This window comes from Pituophis catenifer, unplaced genomic scaffold (genome assembly GCF_029215685.1).
Source record: "Pituophis catenifer annectens isolate HBS135680 unplaced genomic scaffold, rPitCat1.0.hap2 SCAF_1, whole genome shotgun sequence".
Lineage (NCBI taxonomy): Eukaryota > Metazoa > Chordata > Lepidosauria > Squamata > Colubridae > Pituophis > Pituophis catenifer.
Genome location: NW_027256881.1, coordinates 341,898,565 through 341,918,803, shown reverse-complemented (window position 1 = coordinate 341,918,803; position 20,239 = coordinate 341,898,565). Strand labels below are relative to the sequence as shown.

Here is a 20,239-nt window from a genome sequence, read left to right as displayed (position 1 = left end):
GGGTCCCTGATGTGAGAACATGCAACCTTTTTTGACTCCTGCAGAACTCTTGGCATGCTCAGAAGTTGCTTAAATGTCCAGGTAGTTTTCTCTGACTTACAACCATTTGTTTAGTGACTGAAGTTTACAATGTCACCGAAAAAGTGACCGATGATCATTTTTCACTCTTACGACCATTACAGCATCCCCGTGCTCAACACAGATGCTTGGCAACTGACTCATATTTACGATGGTTGCAGTGTCCCCGGGGTCACGCGATCCGCTTTTGCGAACTTTCTGACAAGAGACGTCAATGGGGAAGCCATATTCGCTTAACAACGGGGTTATTGTATGAGCAACTGCAGTGATTAACATGTGTGACAAGCGGTGGGATTCAGCCGGTTCGGATCAGATTGGGCGAACCGGTAGTAGCGACCTGTGGGTGGCCCGCCCCGCCCGCCCACCCCAACAGTATGCCATCCTATTTAGCCATGTTTTTTAAGCCGAGTGCATGTGTGCAAGCCACATGCGTGAGCAAAGTGCATGCATGGAAGGACCCGCGGACCCACATTTTCAGTGCTGGGCAAATTGGTTGTTAAATTTTGTGAAGCCCACCTCTGGTGACCAAAAAAGGTTGTAAAACGGGGCAAAACTCACTTAACAACTGTCTTGCTTAGCAACGGAATTTTGGGGGCTCAATTGCGGTCGTAAGACGAGGACTACCTGTATTCTGTTTCGCTGAAAGGAACAAACCTCTTCTTTTTCCTTTCTCTCTAAAAACAGCCTTGCGGAGTCCAATGAATTCTTTCACCAGCCATTTTGGATCGTCCTTTGGGGTGATGCCTCACGCTACTCTCAACGGTGAATTGTCTGCACCGAGTTCCTATATCAGCATCCATCTTTCTGCAGGCCCCGGAGGATACGGACGGTCTCCTCTGGTGAGCATCGGGGCAGTCTTCCGAATTGGGTTTTTAAAAAAGGGAGGGGGGGAGACTGAGATGAAACCCAGTTAGGTCAAATTATCTGACAACCATTCATCTGCGAGAAGAAAAATAGCCAGTGGCCATTCCCCAGTCCAGAGGTAGCAGGTGCCTCAGAATAATGTACCAAAAGAAATGGGCAATTTTAAGACTTCAACTCCCAGAATTCCTCAACCGGCATGGGGGAGTATTGATGATCTTTGCTGGCCCCTTCGCCACGGGAAGGGATTATAATTATAATTATAATTATAATTATAATTATAATTATAATTATAATTATAATTATAATTATAATTATAATTATAATTATAATTATAATTATAATTATAATTATAATTATAATTATAATTATAATTATTATTATTATTATTATTATTATTATTATTATTATTATTATTATTATTATTATTATTATTATTATTAGAATTTGTATACCGCCCTACTCCCGAAGGATTCAGAGCGGTGAACAGCCAAATAAAATACATATAATACAAATGTTAAAAACCATTAAAATACAATTAAATAATTGGCCCGAAAAACGAAATTTAAAACACCCTAATTTATAAGACAAATTTAAAATTTAAGAATTTTAAAAAGTTTAAAAAGTTTAAAAGAGAGGTTAGGCCAGGCTGGCCTGCTGGAAAAGAAATGTTTTGATGGTACGGCAGAAAGCACGCAGGTCCGGGATCCTCTGTATCTCCGGGGGGAGCTCGTTCCAGATGACGGGTGCCCCCACAGAGAAGGCTCTCCCCCTGGGGGCCGCCAGTCGACATTGTTTGGCTGACGGCACCCTGAGGAGCCCCTCTCTATGGGAGCGTACTGGTCAGTGAGAGGCCACTGGTGGCAGAAGGTAGTCTCGTAGATATCCTGGTCCTAAGCCATGGAGCGCTCTAAAGGTAATAACCAGAACCTTGAAGCGCACCCAGAAGACCACTGGGAGCCAGTGCAGCTCGCGCAGGAGGGGGGGTCACATGGGAGCACCCCATCGTTCCCATAACCACCCGCGTGGCTGCATTCTGGACCAGCTGGAGCCTCCAGATGCTCCTCAAGGGGAGCCCCATGTAGAGAGCATTGCAGTAGTCCAGGCGGGAAGTGACGAGGGCATGAGTGACCGTATTTAACAAGTCCCAATCCAGAAAGGGACGCAACTGGCGAATCAGGTGAACCTGATAAAACGCCCTCCCGGCCACAGCCGTCAAGTGCCCTTCTAAAGACAGCTGTGAGTCCAGGAGGACCCCCAAGTTGCGAGCCCTCTCCGTGTGGGCCAATGACTCGCCTCCAATAGTCAGTGATGGCACCAACTGACTATATTGGGATGTCGGAAACCACAGCCACTCGGTCTTGGATGGGTTGAGCCTGAGTCTCATCCAGATCCGTACAGTCTCCAGGCACCGGGACATCACTTAAAGGGATGACTTTATGATTCTTAGTGTTCCCTTCTACTTTATAATTCCCGAAACAGGGCAAAGTAGCAGGCGTCTCAGAATAATGCCTAGCAGGGCTGACTGGGGAATTCTGGGAATTGAAGTCCACAAGTTTTCAAGTGGCCAAGGCCCTTCAGCACGAGGAGGGGTGGACCAGTGGTGGGTGGCTCCCAGTTTGCACCGGTTCAGGAGAACCAATAGTAGCTGTGGCGGGAGGCTCCGCCCACCTGTCAGGAAGTCATCAAATACGCTCTGCGTATGTGCTCAGGCGCAAGCGAAGCAAGTATATGCGCACGAGCAAACCGGTAGCAAAAGTAAGTGAAACCCACCACTGGGGTGGACTCGATGATCTTTCTTGTTCCCTTCAACTTTACAACTCGGAGACAGGAAAGTAGCGGGCGCCTCAGAATAATGGCTAACGGAGCTGGCTGAGGGATTCTGGGCGTTTTATTTTATTTTTTTATTTATTTATTGAATTTATATACCGCCCTACTCCCGAAGGACTCAGGGTGGTGAACAGCCATGGAATAAAACATATAAATACAAAATTTAAAATAGATTAAAACGAATTAAATAATTTGGCTGAACAAATTTAAAACCCCACTAATTTAAAACCAGATTTAAAATTTCCATTTAAAAAGGGGAAAGACTTAGGTCAGGCCGGCTTGGTGAAATAGGAAGGTCTTAAGCGCGCGACGGAAGGTACGCAGATCCGGGATCCTCCGTATCTCCGGGGGGAGCTCGTTCCAGATAGTAGGTGCCCCCACAGAGAAGGGTCTCCCCCTGGGGGCCGCCAGTTGACATTGTTTGGCCGACGGCACCTGGAGGAGCCCCTCTCTATGGGAGCGTACTGGTCGGTGGGAGGCTATTGGTGGTAGCAGACGGTCCCGTAAATAACCAGGTCCTAAGCCATGGAGCGCTCTAAAGGTGATAACCAAAACCTTGAAGCGCACTTGGAAGACCACCGGGAGCCAGTGCAGCTCGCGCAGGACAGGTGTTACATGGGAGTGCCACGTCGCTCCCGTCACCACCCGCGCGGCCGCACTCTGCGCCAGTTGGAGCCTCCGAGTGCTCCTCAAGGGGAGCCCCATGTACAGAGCGTTGAAGTCCACACCCATCTTAAAGTGGCCAAGTTTGAAAAAAACACTGCGATATAACATCAAACCGAGGCCTTTTGCTTCTTCTTTTAAGGAAGATGCGAGGCCCTAGTCCTCATGGTTTTGAGTGTATTAATCCATTTGATTTACGCCTCTTGTCTTTCTGCTTGGGTGAGTGTTCACATTGGTAGGCTGAGGGGACGAATTAAGGAAGAACAGGGAGGATTGTATTGTAGTGGATTGGTGCTTTGTCAATATATAAATTTTGTAGTTTTCCGTACTGAGCCTGCACTAGTCGTTTCTACAGCATCAAAGCTGAGCGTTAAACTGGAAAACTTCCAAATCTGAAACAGATTTTCATCACGAGTCCCAGCTGATCCCTGATTCCTTCCTTGGTTTCCCCAGGTGGCTTTTGAATCGCACCCACATTTGCGGGGATCGCCCCCCTCGGCCTCCCTCCCTGCTATTTCCAGCAGCAAGCCGTAAGTCAGATTTCCTGGTTGGGAGGAGGGAAAAAAAAATATTGTGATTTTTCTCGGTGATTGCAAGCCTGGGCAGGATTTTATCTATTTTATTTATTTCCTTCTGTGCTTATTTCTATCTTGCCCAGAGGCAACTCTAGAAGGTTTACCACCAATAAAACCAAAAAGATAAAAGACATTAAAACATTAAAATAATAACGTAACATTGATTAATTTTTGTGAGATTTAGGATAGGGATCTCCAGAGTCTTTCGATCAGGCAGCCTTTTATCAGTAAAACAAGAAATACAAGTACACGGAGTCCTTGACTTTCAGCCAGAGGTGGGTTTCAGCAGGTTCTGACCAGTTCTGGAGAACTGGTAGCGGAAATTTTGAGTAGTTCGGAGAACCGGTAGTAAAAATTCTGACTGGCCCTGCCCCCATCTATTCTCTGCCTCCCGAGTCCCAGCTGATCGGGAGGAAATGGAGATTTTGCAGTATCTTTTCCCTGGAGTGGGGTGGGAATGGAGATTTTACAATATTCTTCCCCTGCCACACCCACCAAGCCACGCCCACCAAGCCACGCCCACAGAACCAGTATTAAAAATATTTGAAACCCACCACTGCTTACAGCAGTTACAACAGCACTGAAAAAATGTGATTTATGACCGTTTTACAGTTACGACGTTTGCAGCATCCCCATCGTCACGTGCTCAAAATTCAGACGCTTGGCCACTGGCTCATATTTATGACGGTTGCAGTGTCCCGGAGTCCCGCGATCCCCTTTTGCGAGCTTCTGACAAGGGGGAAGCCAGATTCATGTAACCACTGTGTTACTCACTTAACACCTGCCTTGATTCACTTAACAACTGTGGCAAGAAAGGTCGTAAAATGGGGCGAGGTTCCCTTAGCACAGAGGTCTTCAAATATGGCAGCTTTAAGACTCGTGGACTTCAACTCCCAGAATTCTCCAGCCAGCTATGCTATGCTATGCTGGCTGGAGAATTCTGGGAGTTGAAGTCCACGAGTCTTAAAGCTGCCATGTTTGAAGACCTCTGCCTTAGCAATTATCTCGCTTAGGCACACATCCATTTTGGGCTCAGTTGTGGTCGTAAGTCCGAGGACTAGCTTGTAATAGCAGTTAATTCTCTGATCCTGACAGGGCCTATTCCTTCCACGTAAGCGCTGACGGGCAGATGCAGCCGGTGCCCTTCCCTCCCGACGCCCTGATCGGCTCCGGCATCCCCCGCCACGCCCGCCAGCTCCACACGCTCTCCCACGGCGAGGTGGTTTGTGCCGTCACCATCAGCAATTCCACCCAGCACGTCTACACGGGGGGCAAAGGCTGCGTCAAGGTCTGGGACGTGGGGCAGCCGGGCACCAAGACCCCCGTGGCGCAGCTGGACTGCCTGGTACGTACAAGGAAGATTCTTTTTACGGCGGTCTGAAAATCCGCTGCTGTTGTTATCATATGCACCATTATTTTGCACGTCTGGGTGATTTGATCTAAGAAGGTTTTGTTATCCTTCAGGCAAGGATAATAAAGTTTCGACTGAGTTTTGGCTCGAAAATGGGATCGCTCCCTTGATATTTTCTTTGGTTTTCAGGATTCAAGTTTTCCGTATCAAGTAGCAGCTGTACTCATACAGCACTTAACAGAGAAGAGACAGAGTTGGAAGGGACCTTGGAGGTCTTCTAGTCCAACCCCCTGCTTAGACAGGAAACCCTACATCACTTCAGACAAATGGCTATCCAACATCTTAAAAATTTCCAGTGTTGGTGCATTTACAACTTCTGGTGGCAAGTTGTTCCACTGGTTAATTGTTCTCACTGTCAGGAAATTTCTCCTTAGTTCTAGGTTGCTTCTCTCCTTCGTTAGTTTCCATCCATTGCTTCTTGTCCTGCCCTCAGTTTTTTAAGAAGAAAGTTTTCAGGAAGTTTTTAAGGAAGAGATTGGACAACCATTTGTCTGAAGTGGTGTAGGGTTTCCTGCCTGAGCAAGGGGTTTGACTAAAAAACCTCCTGGGTCCCTTCCAACTTGGTTATTCCTATTTTTTCCATTCCATTCCATTCCATTCCATTCGATTCCATATTTTCTATCCTATCCTATCCTATCCTATCCTATCCTATCCTATCCTATCCTATCCTATCCTATCCTATCCTATCCTATCCTATCCTATCCTATCCTCAATATGCGATTGGAGAGCTGTTTCTCCAGAATGCCATAACAATGTTTCTCAACCTCGGCAGCCTGAAGACGTGTGGTTTTTAAAACTCCCAGAATTCCCCAGCCAGCATAAAATTCTGGGAAGTGAAGTCCGTGCATCTCCCAAGCCGCCAAGTTTGAAAAACACTGGTATAGATTCACACTTGCTCGAGCAGTGGGTTGGACTAAAAAGACCTCCAAGGTCCCTTCCGACTTCCGTTATTCTGTAAAATCAGCTTCCTCCAGTGCTTTCCCTTTAAAAAAAAGCTTGCCAAGTTTCTAGTCCTTAGCAGTGTAAAGGTATTTTGAACGGGATTTGAGAGATGCCAGAGGTTAGGATGGTGGGAAGCTAGGCTATGGGGTTTATAATATAACTTTCCACCTTTCTCTCCCCCCAGAATCGAGATAATTACATCCGATCCTGCAAGCTACTTCCCGACAGCCGCAGCCTCATCGTTGGGGGCGAGGCCAGTACCTTGTCCATCTGGGATTTGGCGGCCCCCACGCCCCGGATCAAGGCCGAGCTGACCTCCTCCGCCCCGGCCTGCTACGCTCTGGCCATCAGCCCCGACGCCAAAGTCTGCTTCTCCTGCTGCAGCGACGGCAACATCGTGGTCTGGGATTTGCAGAACCAAACCATGGTTAGGTGAGAGCCATGATGTCTAATGTTAAGGATATTGTTGTTGTGTTACCAACCAGCAGAGTGTATGCACAAGGAAACGTTGCTGAGAGCAATGAATAAGAGTTATGCAAACTGGTTTATCAAAAGCTTACTTTATAGTAGAAATAACAGTCTCATAGTCTTTAAACAAATTCCAAGTCTTTGCCAGTTAAATCAGTCCAGGAGTTACAGATATCTTCTTACTCAACAAACAGTAGTTGGTTAGAATAACAAACTCACTCTGGTTCACAAACCACGATGGTTGCAGATCCATCCAACGATGATTACAGATAACAACTCCTCTCAATGATAGCTTATCACATCAGCTCCATACACAATGGCAGCATATCATAGCAGCAACTGAACATGTTACAATACCTTGCTTAAATACTCTCACAACCAGTCATTATCTAATTACAGCATGACTCAGCATTAAAGTCACATAATACATTTACAGATTAAAGTTACAGTACACATATATTGCCTGGACAACATAGTTAGGCTCAAACCATATCCTAACATCTAATCTGGTATTTCCCAAGATAATTTTAGAAGTTTAGCGGCAGGATGCTAGTTCTGAACGCTGAGGAGGGAACGCAGGCAGCCTTACCGGTAGTCCTCGACATACAACCATTCGTTTAGTGACGGTCCAAAGTTGCGACAATGCTGAAAAAAGTGACTCATGGCCAGTTTTCACATTCATAACCATTGTCACCCTTTGCAGGCAGTTCCAAGGTCACACGGACGGGGCGAGCTGCATTGATATCTCCAATTATGGCACCAAACTTTGGACCGGCGGTTTGGACAACACCGTCCGGTGCTGGGACCTCCGCGAAGGCCGGCAGCTGCAACAACATGACTTCACCTCGCAGGTCAGCTGGGGAAAGGGTGGAGTCTTTTGATGGACAGCCTTTGAGTGGGTGGGATCAGCGGTGGCAACCAATCAGCCCTGGGAAGGAGCGGGATTTTGGTACACCGATATTGGACAAACCGGTGATCCTCATTTAGCTATCACAATGGGACTGACAACTCCATCACTTTCTTTCTTTCTTTCTTTCTTTCTTTCTTTCTTTCTTTCTTTCTTTCTTTCTTTCTTTCTTTCTTTCTTTCTTTCTTTCTTTCTTTTTCTTCTTTCTTTCTTTCTTCCTTCCTTTTTCCTTTCTTCTTTCTCTTTCTTTCTTTCTTTCTCTCTCTCTCTCTCTCCGTTCCTTCCTTATTTCATTTTTCCTTTCTTCTTCTCTCCTTCCTTCCTTCCTTCTTTCTCTCTCTCTCCTTCCTTCCTTTTTCCTTTCTTCTTTATTTTTCTTTCTTTCTCGATCTGTTTCTTTTTTTCTCTCTCACTTTCCCTTCCTTCCTTCTTTTTTCTTGTTTCCTTTTTTCTTGTTTCCTTTCTTCTTGTTTCCTTCCTTCCTTCCTTCCTTCTTCCTTTCTCTCTCTTTCTCTTTCTTTCTTCTTCCTTCCTTCCTTCCTTCCTTCCTTCCTTCCTTCCTTCCTTCCTTCCTTCCTTCCTTCCTTCCTTCCTTCCTTCTCACCCATCTCCCTCCTTTCCCTCCAGATCTTCTCCCTGGGCTACTGCCCCACGGGAGAGTGGCTGGCGGTCGGGATGGAGAGCAGCAACGTGGAAATTCTCCATGTGACGAAATCAGAGAAGTACCAGCTGCACCTTCACGAGAGCTGCGTCCTCTCCCTGAAGTTCGCTTCCTGTGGTAGGTTGTGTGGGTAAGAAAGACGAGGCAGCTGGTGGAACTTACGAATCCCATCTGTCATCACCCTGGTTGCATTCGCACAACCCGCTTAGCCAAGTCACAGTCACACATCACAATAAAATGCAGGAAAGTACAGGTGGTCCTTGACTTCCAACAATTCACTTAGTGACCGTTTGAAGTTACAACTGAAAAAAGTGACTGAGGAGCATTTTTCACATGACTGTTGCAGCCTCCCCATGGTCACATCAATTACATTTGCATGCTTGGCAACTAACCCATATTTATGACAGTTGCGGTGTCCCTGAGTCATATGTTTCCTTTTTGCGACCTTCTGACAAGCCAAGTCCGTGGGGAAGCCAGATTCACTTAACGGCCATTTTACTAATTTAACAACCGCAGTGATTCATTTAACAAATGCGGCAAGAAAAAAAATTGTAAAAAATGACAAAATTCAGTGAACAAATTATTCACTTAGCAACATAAATATTACACTATACAGTAGAATTCAGTATAGTTACTGCTCTGGGATAGAAGCTGTTTTTCAGCCTATTTGTCCTCGTTTTCATTATCCTGTACCGTCTGCCAGATAGTAATAGTTCAAATAAAAGGGTGAGATCCAGGATGAGATGGATCTTTAAGAACGTTTTGAACTTTCTTAAGGCAGCAGGAGCCATAAAGCTCTTCCAAGGAGGGGAGAGGGCAACCAATAATCCTCTGGGCAATGGCGTTAAACCAGGGGTGGGTTCTAAATTTTTTTACTACCGGTTCTGTGGGCGTGGCTTATTTTTTATGTGTGGCTTGGTGGGGCGGGGTAATGTGACTGGGTGGGTGTAGCCAACTTTTTTTTTTTTACTTTTAAAAGCATTTTTTTCTACAACCTTAAGAGGTTGCAGGAAAAAATGCTTTTAGAAGCCTCTGACGATCAGGCAACTCAGCTGGGACCGCCAGAGGCTTTTAAAGGCATTTTTTTTTTTCTGCAACTTCTTCGGCCGAAAAGGTTGTAGAAAAAATGCTTTTAAAAGTAAAAAAAGAAAAAAAAAAGGCTCTGATGAGGTGGGCGGAGTAAGTGAGCGGTGACCGGGCCGGGGACTGGTTCAGGGGCGTGGCCAGCCAATGTTATTACCGGTTCTCCGAACTACTACAAATTTTTACTACTGGTTCTTGTGAACCGGTGCGAACCAGGAGCAACCCACCACTGCGTTAAACCCTCTGGAGTGCTGTCCTATCTGCCACTGTGCAATTGGCAAACCATACACAGGTGCAGTAAGTTAAAATACTCTCTATAGTGCAGCGGTAAAAAGTCACCGGCAATTTTTCATTCAGTTGTTGTTTCCTGAGAAGTCTCCGGTAGCATAATCTCTGCTGGGCCCTTTTGACGAGTGCTGCAATGTGAGCGCCCCAATGTGACGGAAGATTTGGGGAAAGGCGGAACTTTCACTTTTAAATCCGGGGAAACCCGCGGGAACTTTCAGAGTCGGGTTTCACCCGTTTGTGCCAATATGATATCTCCAATAAAACTGTTCTTCGGGGAATTATGCCTGCCTCGGAGTTCTGCTTTCAATGGAGTTATTACTTGGGACTCTGACACTTGGAACTTCAAGCGGTCACTAAATGGATGATTGTACATCGAGGGCAGGGGTGGGCCGCTGGGGGTTCGCAGGGGTTCGGGAGAACCTCTAGCTAAGATGCTGTGCAGTTCGGAGAACCCCCAAATCCCACTCCTGGCTGGCCCCGCCCCACCCCACCCCGCCCCACCTACCCTACCCCACCCCTCCCAGGAGTCCCCATGCAGCCCATTTTGAATGGAGGTTTTTGGATGCAGGAAAGTGCAGGGCATGCATGGAGGCTCAAAGAGGGCGAAAAATGGGCCTACCGGAAGTTTGGGAAAAATGGGCCTGTTTCCGGCCTCCCGAGGGCCTTCCAGGAACCTGGGGAGGCCGTTTTTGCCCTCCTGGAGGCTCCGTGCATGCCCTCTGGAGCCTGGGGAGGGCAAAAATACCCCCCCTCCCCGTTGTGGTGGCCACGCCCACCATGGCCACGCCCACCCAGCAACCGGGCAAAGAACCTCTTACTAAAATTTTTGAAGCCCACCCCTGATCGAGGGCCCTTAAATGGCTCCCGGGACCTCAGAAGGCGCTCTCTCTCTCTCGCTTAGCATCTGTAATTTTCGTGCACCCAGACCGGATCCCTTCTCTGTTTTTTCCTCTCCTCTCTCGCTGCAGGCAAATGGTTTATCAGCACCGGCAAAGATAATCTACTTAACGCGTGGCGGGCTCCCTACGGTGCCAGCATCTTTCAGGTAATGGAGATTGAGGGTTGCACAGCTGCTGGCTGAAATTTTCACTCTCTGCAGAAAATACAAAATGATTCTGGGGATTTCTGGATGGAAAGGAGACCCGTACGATTCAGCCAAGTTGGGTTTTTAAGAGGACCCAGGTTGCAGTTTGGCTCGCTTGTTAGAGCTACCGTAGAAGACATGTCCCAAAGGTGCTTTTTCTGGAGGCAACTGGACTTTCTGTTTTTTTTTTCTTTTGGAGACGTTTCGCTTCTTCTCCAAGAAGCTTCTTCAGCTCTGACAGGATTGGTGGGGAATGGAAGGATTTATTCTCCTTGCAGACAGCTGGTCATTTGCAGCCTTTGAGAGGGTCCTTGAAGCACTTGGAGGTTTACCTGTGTTCTCAGGGTCACCTGAGTGGTGCAAATGGTTCCTGTAGTCTGCAATTTATCTGGGAAGCTGCAGCTGGGAAGGTCACAAAGGGTGATGATCACACAAAAATTTGGGAGAACCATGACCTGGATGACTGAGAATATTTACAGACTTTTAGCTATACAATTTGGGATGAACCCCCTTTGAATAGAGTAGGAATGGATTTCCAGAGGAAAAAAAATTGCAGACTACAGGAACCAGGAGCATCACTCAGGTGACCCTGAGGACACAGAGAAACCTCCAAGTGGCCTCAACGACTCTCTCAAAAAGGATGCAAACGTCCAGCTGTCTGCAAGGAATATAAATCCTTCCATTCCCCACCATCCGGTCAGAGCCGAAGAAGCTTCTTGGAGGAGAAGCAAAACGTCTTCAAAAGAAAAAACAAGAAAGTTCAGTTGTCTCCTGAAAAAAAGCACATTTGGGACTAAGAAACTCTACAGACTCATAGAAGACGGGACTCCTCCTTCAGCACTAATATTCAGGCATCCTTGGCCTAACCATGGATATGCTATCAATTTAATTTAATTATTTAATTTAATTTAATTTAACTACTTAATTTAATTAAATTATTTGTATCCCAAATCAAGGTGACTGATTTATTTAATGCTCCTCCCTCCTCCTACTTTCCTGTAATAACAACCCTGTGAGTTGGGCTGAGAGAGAGGGAATGACCCAAAGTTACCCAGCTGGCTTTCATGTCTGAGGTGGGACTAGAACTCACCGACTCCTGGTCGGCCCAAAGTCACCCAGCTCTCATTCATGCCTAAGGTGGGACTAGAACTCACTGACTCCTGGTCGGCCCAAAGTCACCCAGCTCTCGTTCATGCCTAAGGTGGGACTAGAACTCACTGACTCCTGGTCGGCCCAAAGTCACCCAGCTCTCGTTCATGCCTAAGGTGGGACTAGAACTCACTGACTCCTGGTCGGCCCAAAGTCACCCAGCTCTCGTTCATGCCTAAAGTGGGACTAGAACTCACCAATTCCTGGTGATTGGCCCAAAGTCACCCATATGGCTTTCATGTCAAAGATGGGACTAGAACTCACATCTCCTGGTGATTGGTCCAAAGTCACCCAGCCAGATTTCGTGCTTAAGGCGCAGGACTAGAATTCCCCATCTCCTAGTGATTGGCTCAGTCACCTAGCTGGTTTTCATGCCTAATTGGGGACTAGAACTCAGTGTCTGCTGGTGATTGGCTCACAGTCATTCAGATAGCTTTCATACTGACGACAGGACTAGAACTCACCTTCTCCTGGTGATTGGTTTCTTCTCTATTTAAGATCTTTGTCTAGTCATTAACATACTAAGCTACAAGCTGGGAAGCAGTGAGTTCTGCCTTGGCCCTGAGTGACTTTGGGCCAGTCACTAGGAGAAGGTGAGTTCTAGGTTGCCAAAAGAAGACACCAATAATTGGCGTTGCCAAGCAAGGTATCTTGTGAAAATCTGGCGAGTTTCCCAGTTGAACATCGGCAGAATCAGTCCGTTTCTTCTCTTAATTTCTCTGCTTTCTTTTGCAGTCCAAAGAATCTTCCTCAGTTCTGAGCTGTGACATCTCAGCTAATGACAAGTTTATTGTGACCGGATCAGGAGACAAGAAAGCCACAGTTTATGAACTGGTCTACTGAACCACGTTCCTCACTTTGGATGGCTAGGAGGGAGATCCAAACGCTTTCGGTTCTCTGGGAAAATGTATTTTCCCCCACTGGCTTCGGAGACTGCGGTGCCGAAAGGGCCTTTGCGCTTCCAACCCTCCTTGCAGACGCATGAGGACTAGAAACTTAAAAGAGCTGAGTCTCAGGAAGATATTTTTCTCCCCTCAAGAAGCAAGTGGTGGTGGGGGAGCCTTTCAGATCCCTGATGGACCAAAATCTTCTCATTTCCCCCCCAAAAGGGGCCAGAAGATCGCCTCAAAATTGCGTTTGACAAGCTGAGTGGCCAATCCACATCAGGCTCAGCAGAGCCCCGCCCACATTCTGACCACCTGAATACTGTAGTCCATATTTTCATTTTTGGGTGCAAGCAAAAAAGGAGCTGCATTTACGCCTCGCAGGTACAACTACAGGTAGTCCCTGATTTATGACCGGTTACTTAATGACAGTTCAAAGTTACGACGGACCCTGGAACTTATGACCTGGTTTCGAAGTTGCAATTTCCTCAACCCTGTGGTCATGTGACCAATAACTACTTTTGACCTGGTCCTCATTTACAGCTGTTTGCTGCACCCCTTGGTCACATGATCACGATTTACGTTTTTGCTGGAACCTCTTTTATTTTCAGTTTGAAAATGGGCTGGACTGGACAGTTCCGCCTCTCTGCAGCTCCTTCTCTTTTTCTTGGAGGACTGAGTGGGCCAGTCTAGGCTATTACTTTTTGACTGTCTGCTTTGGCTGACCCCAATTAATTTGATTCATAATTACCTTGATTTAAAGTTAAAACTTGTCTTCTGCTTTTCCAAACACCCACCAGGTTAGCAGGACCGCACGAGAAGCTCCACCACTGACCTGGTTAAGCACATGGTGAGAATCCAGCCAACACTAACATTGGCCACCGATTCTCACAAATCCTGGTCAGTAAGACCAGTAGCCCAGATGATGATGGGTGTTGCTTTTCGGCAACGTGAAAACCACAGATGCATGCCTCCGATGTTCTTTTTGCACTTTTGAACATAATGTGCAAAAATTTGTGAGCTCAAAGTGTTTATGGAAAGAACTTTCCAAACGTTATGTGACTAGAGGGAAAATAAACATAAAAATATGTAAAAATTGTGTGACACTAACTTTTTAAAAAAGAACAAACTTTTATGCAACTTGAAGCTGTGTGGACCACAACTCCCAGAATCCACTAATGCTGGTTGGGGAATTCTGGGAGTTGAAGTCCATTAATGCTGGTTGGGGAATTCTGGGAGCTGAAATGCATTAATGCTGATTGGGGAATTCTGGGAGTTGAAGTCCATTAATGCTGGTTGGGGAATTCTGGGAGTTGAAGTCCATTAATGCTGGTTGGGGAATTCTGGGAGTTGAAGTCCATTAATGCTGGTTGGGGAATTGAAATTCATTAATGCTGGTTGGGGAATTCTGGGAGTTGAAGTCCATTAATGCTGGTTGGGGAATTCTGGGAGCTTTAATCCATTAATGCTGGTTGGGGAATTCTGGGAGTCGACATTTATTAATACTGGCTGAGGAATTCTGGGAATTGAAGTCCACAAGTCTTAAAGTTGCCAAGGTTGGAGCCCCGTCCTAGACCAAGATAAATGGATAGATGACATATAGATGATACATATAGACAGATGATAGACAGACAGATAGATGATATAGGTAATGATAGAATATGATATAATGACTATAGATAGATGATAGCTAGATGATAGATGATAGACAGAAAGATGATAGAGATGATAGACAGGCATATGACAGAGATAGACAGAACCCTCCAGGATCAGCACTCGTGATCCCAAGCGCTGGAGGCATTTAAAAAAAAAAAAAAGATTAAAATCTTCTCCATATGGGTGTTCCTTCTTACCATCCTCAACTTCCTAAAAAGTGTCAGTTCTCCTGCACCTCTGAACAGGCACAGAAATCCAGGCGTTTTTTCCAGAGCCACACAAAACCCCGGAAAGGTCAAGCGAGTCAAGATGGCGGCCCCCAGCGTGCGAGGGAAGCCCCGCCCCTTTCCCCACACTAAGGAATCTCACAAAAACCGGAGCGATCCAGATGGGCCCGTAACCCAAACACCATCATCTCTTTATTTGAAAGTTCATATTTTTTTTTCTTTTTTAAAAAAGAAAAGGTTAAAATACACAACAAACTTTTCCAAAGGAATTTCAATGTGGACACACACTTGCGCGCACGCACACTCACGCACGCACGCACACACACACACCAAAGAGAGCGCCAACCCTTGTTCCCACCATGCCAGGATAAGGACAACTTGGCGAGAAACCATGAAACTCGGCCGAAAGCCTCAGGTTGAGTGGAAGACGGAGGGGGCTGCCTTCCCACAACCCACCCGGCGTCCTCGTTGTGGGTTCCGGATCCCTGGTTTCCATTCCTGGATTGTGAGGGGATTCTTTGGCTGGAAAAAAAACCGAGACGGGGGGGCGCCAACGAGCCGCCCCTTCTCAGTCTGTCAGCGACGTCGCGATTCTGGTCAGTACATGACTTCGTAAACGGAGGCTTTCTTGTCTCCGGATCCGGTGACGATGAATTGATCGTCTGTGGAAACGTCGCAGCTGAGGACGGACGAGGTTTCTTTCGACTGCGGAGACAGGAAGAAGGGAAGGTTACCCAAAGGGAGAGGGCTGTGGGTCTCGATTTATGACCGCAATTTGTCTGAAACGGTATAGGGCCGTGATGGCGAACCTGCGGCAGAGGTGGCACGCAGAGCCCTCTCTGTGGGCATGTGCGCTGTCGCCAGCGGCTCTTCTGGTTTCCGACGTGCACATGCACGCCAGCCAGCTGGTTTTTGGGTTTCTGGTGCTCCTGCGCACACGAACACCAGCTGGGTGGCGCGTGCATGCACACCAGCCAGCTTGTCTTTTGGTTTCCGGCGCGCGCAAATGCATGCACGTTCCAGCTTGGGCACTCGGTGCCGAGATGGAATTTCTTCCTTCCTTCCATCCACCCTCTCCTTCTTTCCCATTCCTTCCTTCCTTCTTCCCTCCCTCCCTCCCTCTACTTCTCTTCCTCTTTTTCCTTTTTCCTTCCACTCCCCCCACTCTCTCTTCCAGTTTTTTTCCCTTCCTTCCTTCTTCCCACCCTCTCCTTTCCCATTCCTTCCTTCTTTCCTCCCTCTTTCTCTTTTTCTTTCTTTCCTTTCCTTCCTTCCTCTCACCCTCTCCTTTTTTCCCATTCCTTCCTTCTTCCCTCCCTCCCTCCCTCCCTCCCTCCACTTCTCTTCCTCTTTTTCCTTCTTCCTTCCACCCCCCACTCCCTCTTCCGGTTTTTTTTCCTTCCTTCCTTCTTCCCACCCTCTCCTTCTTTCCCATTCCTTCCTTCCTTCTTCCCTCCCTCCTTCCCTCCATTTCTCTTTCTCTTTTTTCCTTCTTTCCTTCCCTTCCTTCCTCTCACCCTCTCCTTTCCCATTCCTTCTTTCTTCCCTCCCTCCCTCCCTCTACATCTCTTCCTCTTTTTCCTTCTTCCTTCCACCCCCCCACTCCCTCTTCCGGTTTTTTTTCCTTCCTTCCTTCTTCCCACCCTCTCCTTCTTTCCCATTCCTTCCTTCCTTCTTCCCTCCCTCCTTCCCTCCATTTCTTTTTCTCTTTTTCCTTCTTCCCTTCCCTTCCTTCCTCTCACCCTCTCCTTTCCCATTCCTTCCTTCTTCCCTCCCTCCCTCCCTCTACATCTCTTCCTCTTTTTCCTTCTTCCTTCCACCCCCCCACTCCCTCTTCCGGTTTTTTTTCCTTCCTTCCTTCTTCCCACCCTCTCCTTCTTTCCCATTCCTTCCTTCTTCCCTCCCTCCTTCCCTCCATTTCTCTTTCTCTTTTTCCTTCTTTCCTTCCCTTCCTTCCTCTCACCCTCTCCTTTCCCATTCCTTCCTTCTTCCCTCCCTCCCTCCCTCTACATCTCTTCCTTTTTTTCCTTCTTCCTTCCACCCCCTCACTCCCTCTTCCGGTTTTATTTCCTTCCTTCCTTCTTCCCACCCTCTAGTTCTTTCCCATTCCTTCTTCCCTCCCTCCTTCCCTCCACTTCTCTTTCTCTTTTTCCTTCTTTCCTTTCCTTCCTTCCTCTCACCCTCTCCTTCTTTCCCATTCCTTCCTTCTTCCCTCCCTCCCTCCCTCCCTCCCCTTCTCTTCCTCTTTTTCCTTTCACCCGCTCACCCTCCCTCTGCTCTTCCTTGAAGTTTTTTTCCCTTCCTTCCCACCCACCCACCCACCCACATGATAGGGTTAATAGTTTGACTTTTCACCCAGTTCTCTTCTGCATATTATCAGAGTATTTCCCATAATATCAAGATCTGTTTCCCGGCAAAAACCACAAACTATTGAAAACATCAGGGCATTGACCTTGATTCGGCTGTGCTTTTGTGTCGGATGCAAAACAATTTTGTTTAGGCCTTTTTTTTGGCGATGTCTTTTGTTCTCTTCCTCCCTTATTCAATTCGAGTAAATGGATGGAGGGAAACAACTGCTGGTTTAAGAGACTCAAGCTAACTTTCTCTCGGTCTTTGAAGCCATCTGATTTTACAGGCATGATTACCACCATCCTACCCACAAAATATAGGTCTGACCACAATTGAGCCCAAAACATACGTTGCTAATTGAGACATTTGTGAAGTGAGTTTTGTCCCAGGTTACGAATTTTCTTGCCACGTTTTCTTAAAGCGAATCACTGCAGTTGTTAAAATTAGTAACATGGTTGTCAAGTGAATCTGGCTTCCCCGTTGACTTTTGCTAATCCGTGGCAGGCCTGAGGGCCCAATGCCAAAGATGGCTTCCGGGCCTGACAGTCAGTCAGAAGGTCGCAAAACAGGATCGCTTGACCCCGGAACACTGCAACCGTCACAAATATGAGTCAGCTGTCACGCATCCGAATGCAAATCACGTGACCATGAGGAAAGCTACAAAGGTTATAACTGTGAAAAATGGCCGTGTCACTTTTTTTCAGCGCCGTTGTAACTTTGAACCAGTGGTGGGTTCCTCCCGGTTCCGCCGAGCCGGTAGTGGTGACGATATGACATCACCGAACCGGTTCTCTTTGTTCGGGAGCTGGGCCCTCCTGCCCCCCCTGTTATTCTTATCTTTTATTTGGCCCCACTTCCAATCTATTCACTGCCTCCCGAGTCCCAGCTGATCAGCTAGAAGGAAAAAAACTGTTTAAATTCTTGCCGCGGGGCTTCAAAGGGCCGCCCTACAGCTGATCAGTGTTAAAAGGCAGTGTGGTGGTAGACCAGGGTGCTCGAAAAACCAATGAGTAGACCGGTGCCTCCAAAAACCAATGAGTAGACCGGTACCTCCAAAATGAGGACCCGGATTGTGGGGGCAATAAGCTGACTTTGTATAAATATACAAAAGTATGAAGGCTATTGCTTAACGCATTGTAAGCTGCCCTGAGTCTCCGGAGAAGGGCGGCATATAAATTAAAGCAAAAATAAATAAATAAATAAATAAATGAGTAGACCGGTGCCTCAAAAAACAAATGAGTAGACTGGTACAGCTCTTCAAGCAGTTAAAAGCCTGGTAGACCAGTACCTCTGCTAAATCCTAAAGAATTGTCACATGACCATCAAGCCACGCCCACAAAATAAGACACGAACCACAGAACCGGTAGTAAAAAATTTTTAGAACCCACCCCTGCTTCGAACGGTCACTAAATGGCACTGTTGCAAGTCAAGGACTATCTGTAGCCACTGTCTAACTCACGGGTCAGCAACCTGTGGCTCTGGAGCCGCGTGTGGCTCTTTCACCCCTCTGCTGCGGCTCCCTGTCACTCAAAATATGCGTCACAACCGCCAATGTGCGACACCTGCCAGCACGCGATTTATTGAGCTTTTCAACCCCCGGTAGGCCAACCAACCATGGATAAATGCAAGAAAAGAAAAGTTTCAGAAGAAAACAGAACGTTTAATTCAACTACATATGCTAGTTTTGTGGCCGCTCAAGAAATAGTCAGGGACGGGAAGGGTTTTGTGGCTCCCGGTGTTTTCTTTTCTGTGGGAAACGGGTCCAAATGGCTCTTAAGGTTGCAGACCCCTGGTCTAACTGGACTTTCCACAGGTGGTCCTCGACTTATAACCGTTCATTTAGTGACTGTTCAAAGTTACAATGGCGCTGGAAAAAAGGGACAAGACCATTTTTCAGTTATAACCTTTGTAGCTTTCTTCATGATCATGTGATCAAAATTCAGATGCTTGGCTACGGACTCATATTTATGACGGTATCTGGATCCCGGGGTCATGTGATTCCCCTTTTGCAAACTTTTTTGCTTTTTTAATCAATAGACAAACACGACCTCCACATTTAAAAATAGCTTTTTTATGAGCAGCCCTCCCACTTTCCAATTTACAGGATAAAATGTAGAAGAGTAAAAGTTAACCAACAGAACCAATAGAATAGAAACAGAAATAGAAAAGGCTAGCTTAGAATAACAAAGTTGGAAGGGACCTTGGAGGTCTTCTAGTCCAACCCCCTGCTTAGGCAAGAAATCCTACACCACTTCAGACAAATGGTTATCCAATCTCTTCTTAAAAACTTCCAGTATTGGAGCATTCACAACCTCTGGAGGCAAGTCGTTCCGCTGATTAATTGGAATTTTTTAATTCTTTAACATTTTTAATTGGATTAATCGGAATTAACCAGTTAAAGCTTTGCAGCATTTTAAGGAACAGGGTTCAACTCTTACCTGGAATATGCTGGCGCCGTAAGGGGTCCGCCAGGCGTTTAGCAGATTGTCCTTCCCGGTGCTGACAAACCATTTCCCTGTATGTGAGAGAAATGGAAGCAAAGCTTATGGGTCTATTCGAGGTCTGATCTTGGTCAGTTTCCCCCCCCCCCCCAAGATCAGACAAACTCAGTTAGGGAGTTTGTTTGAAACTAGCTATTCAATGGTTCTGGGTAATCTAGGGCAATGTGCAATAAAATTCATCAGTAAACTCCGCCATTTTAAGACAGGTGGACTTCAACTCGAAGTCCACTAGAATAGAATAGAATAGAATAGAATAGAATAGAATAGAATAGAATAGAATAGAATAGGGACAGAATAAGAATTAGAATAGAATTATTAGAATAGAATAGAATAGAATAGAATAGAATAGAATAGAATAGAATAGAATAGGAATTAGAATTGAATAGGAACAGAATAAGAATTAGAATAGAATTAATAGAATGAATAGAATAGAATAGAATAGAATAGAATAGAATAGAATAGAATAAGAATTAGAATAGGGATAGAATAAGAATTAGAATTGAATTATTAGAATAGGATAGAATAGAATAGAATAAGAATTAGAATTGAATAGGAACAGAATAAGAATTAGAATAGAATGAATAGAATAGAATAGAATAGAATAGAATAGAATAGAATAGAA

At 46.2% G+C, this 20,239-nt stretch overlaps 2 protein-coding genes across 3 annotated transcripts in view; one reads left to right on the top strand and one right to left on the bottom strand.

Moving 5' to 3' along the window:
- Positions 1-12,843, top strand: part of TLE2 (TLE family member 2, transcriptional corepressor) — a 60,627-nt gene extending 47,784 nt beyond the window's left edge. For both annotated transcript variants that reach the window (XM_070944452.1, XM_070944460.1), the window contains 8 exons: positions 763-917; positions 3,886-3,962; positions 5,103-5,352; positions 6,545-6,792; positions 7,532-7,679; positions 8,363-8,513; positions 10,736-10,812; positions 12,736-12,843. In XM_070944452.1, the coding sequence (XP_070800553.1) occupies positions 763-917; positions 3,886-3,962; positions 5,103-5,352; positions 6,545-6,792; positions 7,532-7,679; positions 8,363-8,513; positions 10,736-10,812; positions 12,736-12,843 (1,214 nt within the window). The remainder of the gene's footprint in view (positions 1-762; positions 918-3,885; positions 3,963-5,102; positions 5,353-6,544; positions 6,793-7,531; positions 7,680-8,362; positions 8,514-10,735; positions 10,813-12,735) is intronic.
- Positions 12,844-14,955: 2,112 nt separating this feature from the next.
- LOC139308362 (transducin-like enhancer protein 1) overlaps positions 14,956-20,239 on the bottom strand; it is a 79,737-nt gene continuing 74,453 nt past the window's right edge. The window contains exons 20-21 of the mRNA XM_070931876.1: positions 19,555-19,631; positions 14,956-15,472 (exon numbers count right to left, since the gene is read on the bottom strand). Coding sequence (XP_070787977.1) covers positions 15,365-15,472; positions 19,555-19,631 — 185 coding nt within the window. The 3' untranslated portion in view covers positions 14,956-15,364. The remainder of the gene's footprint in view (positions 15,473-19,554; positions 19,632-20,239) is intronic.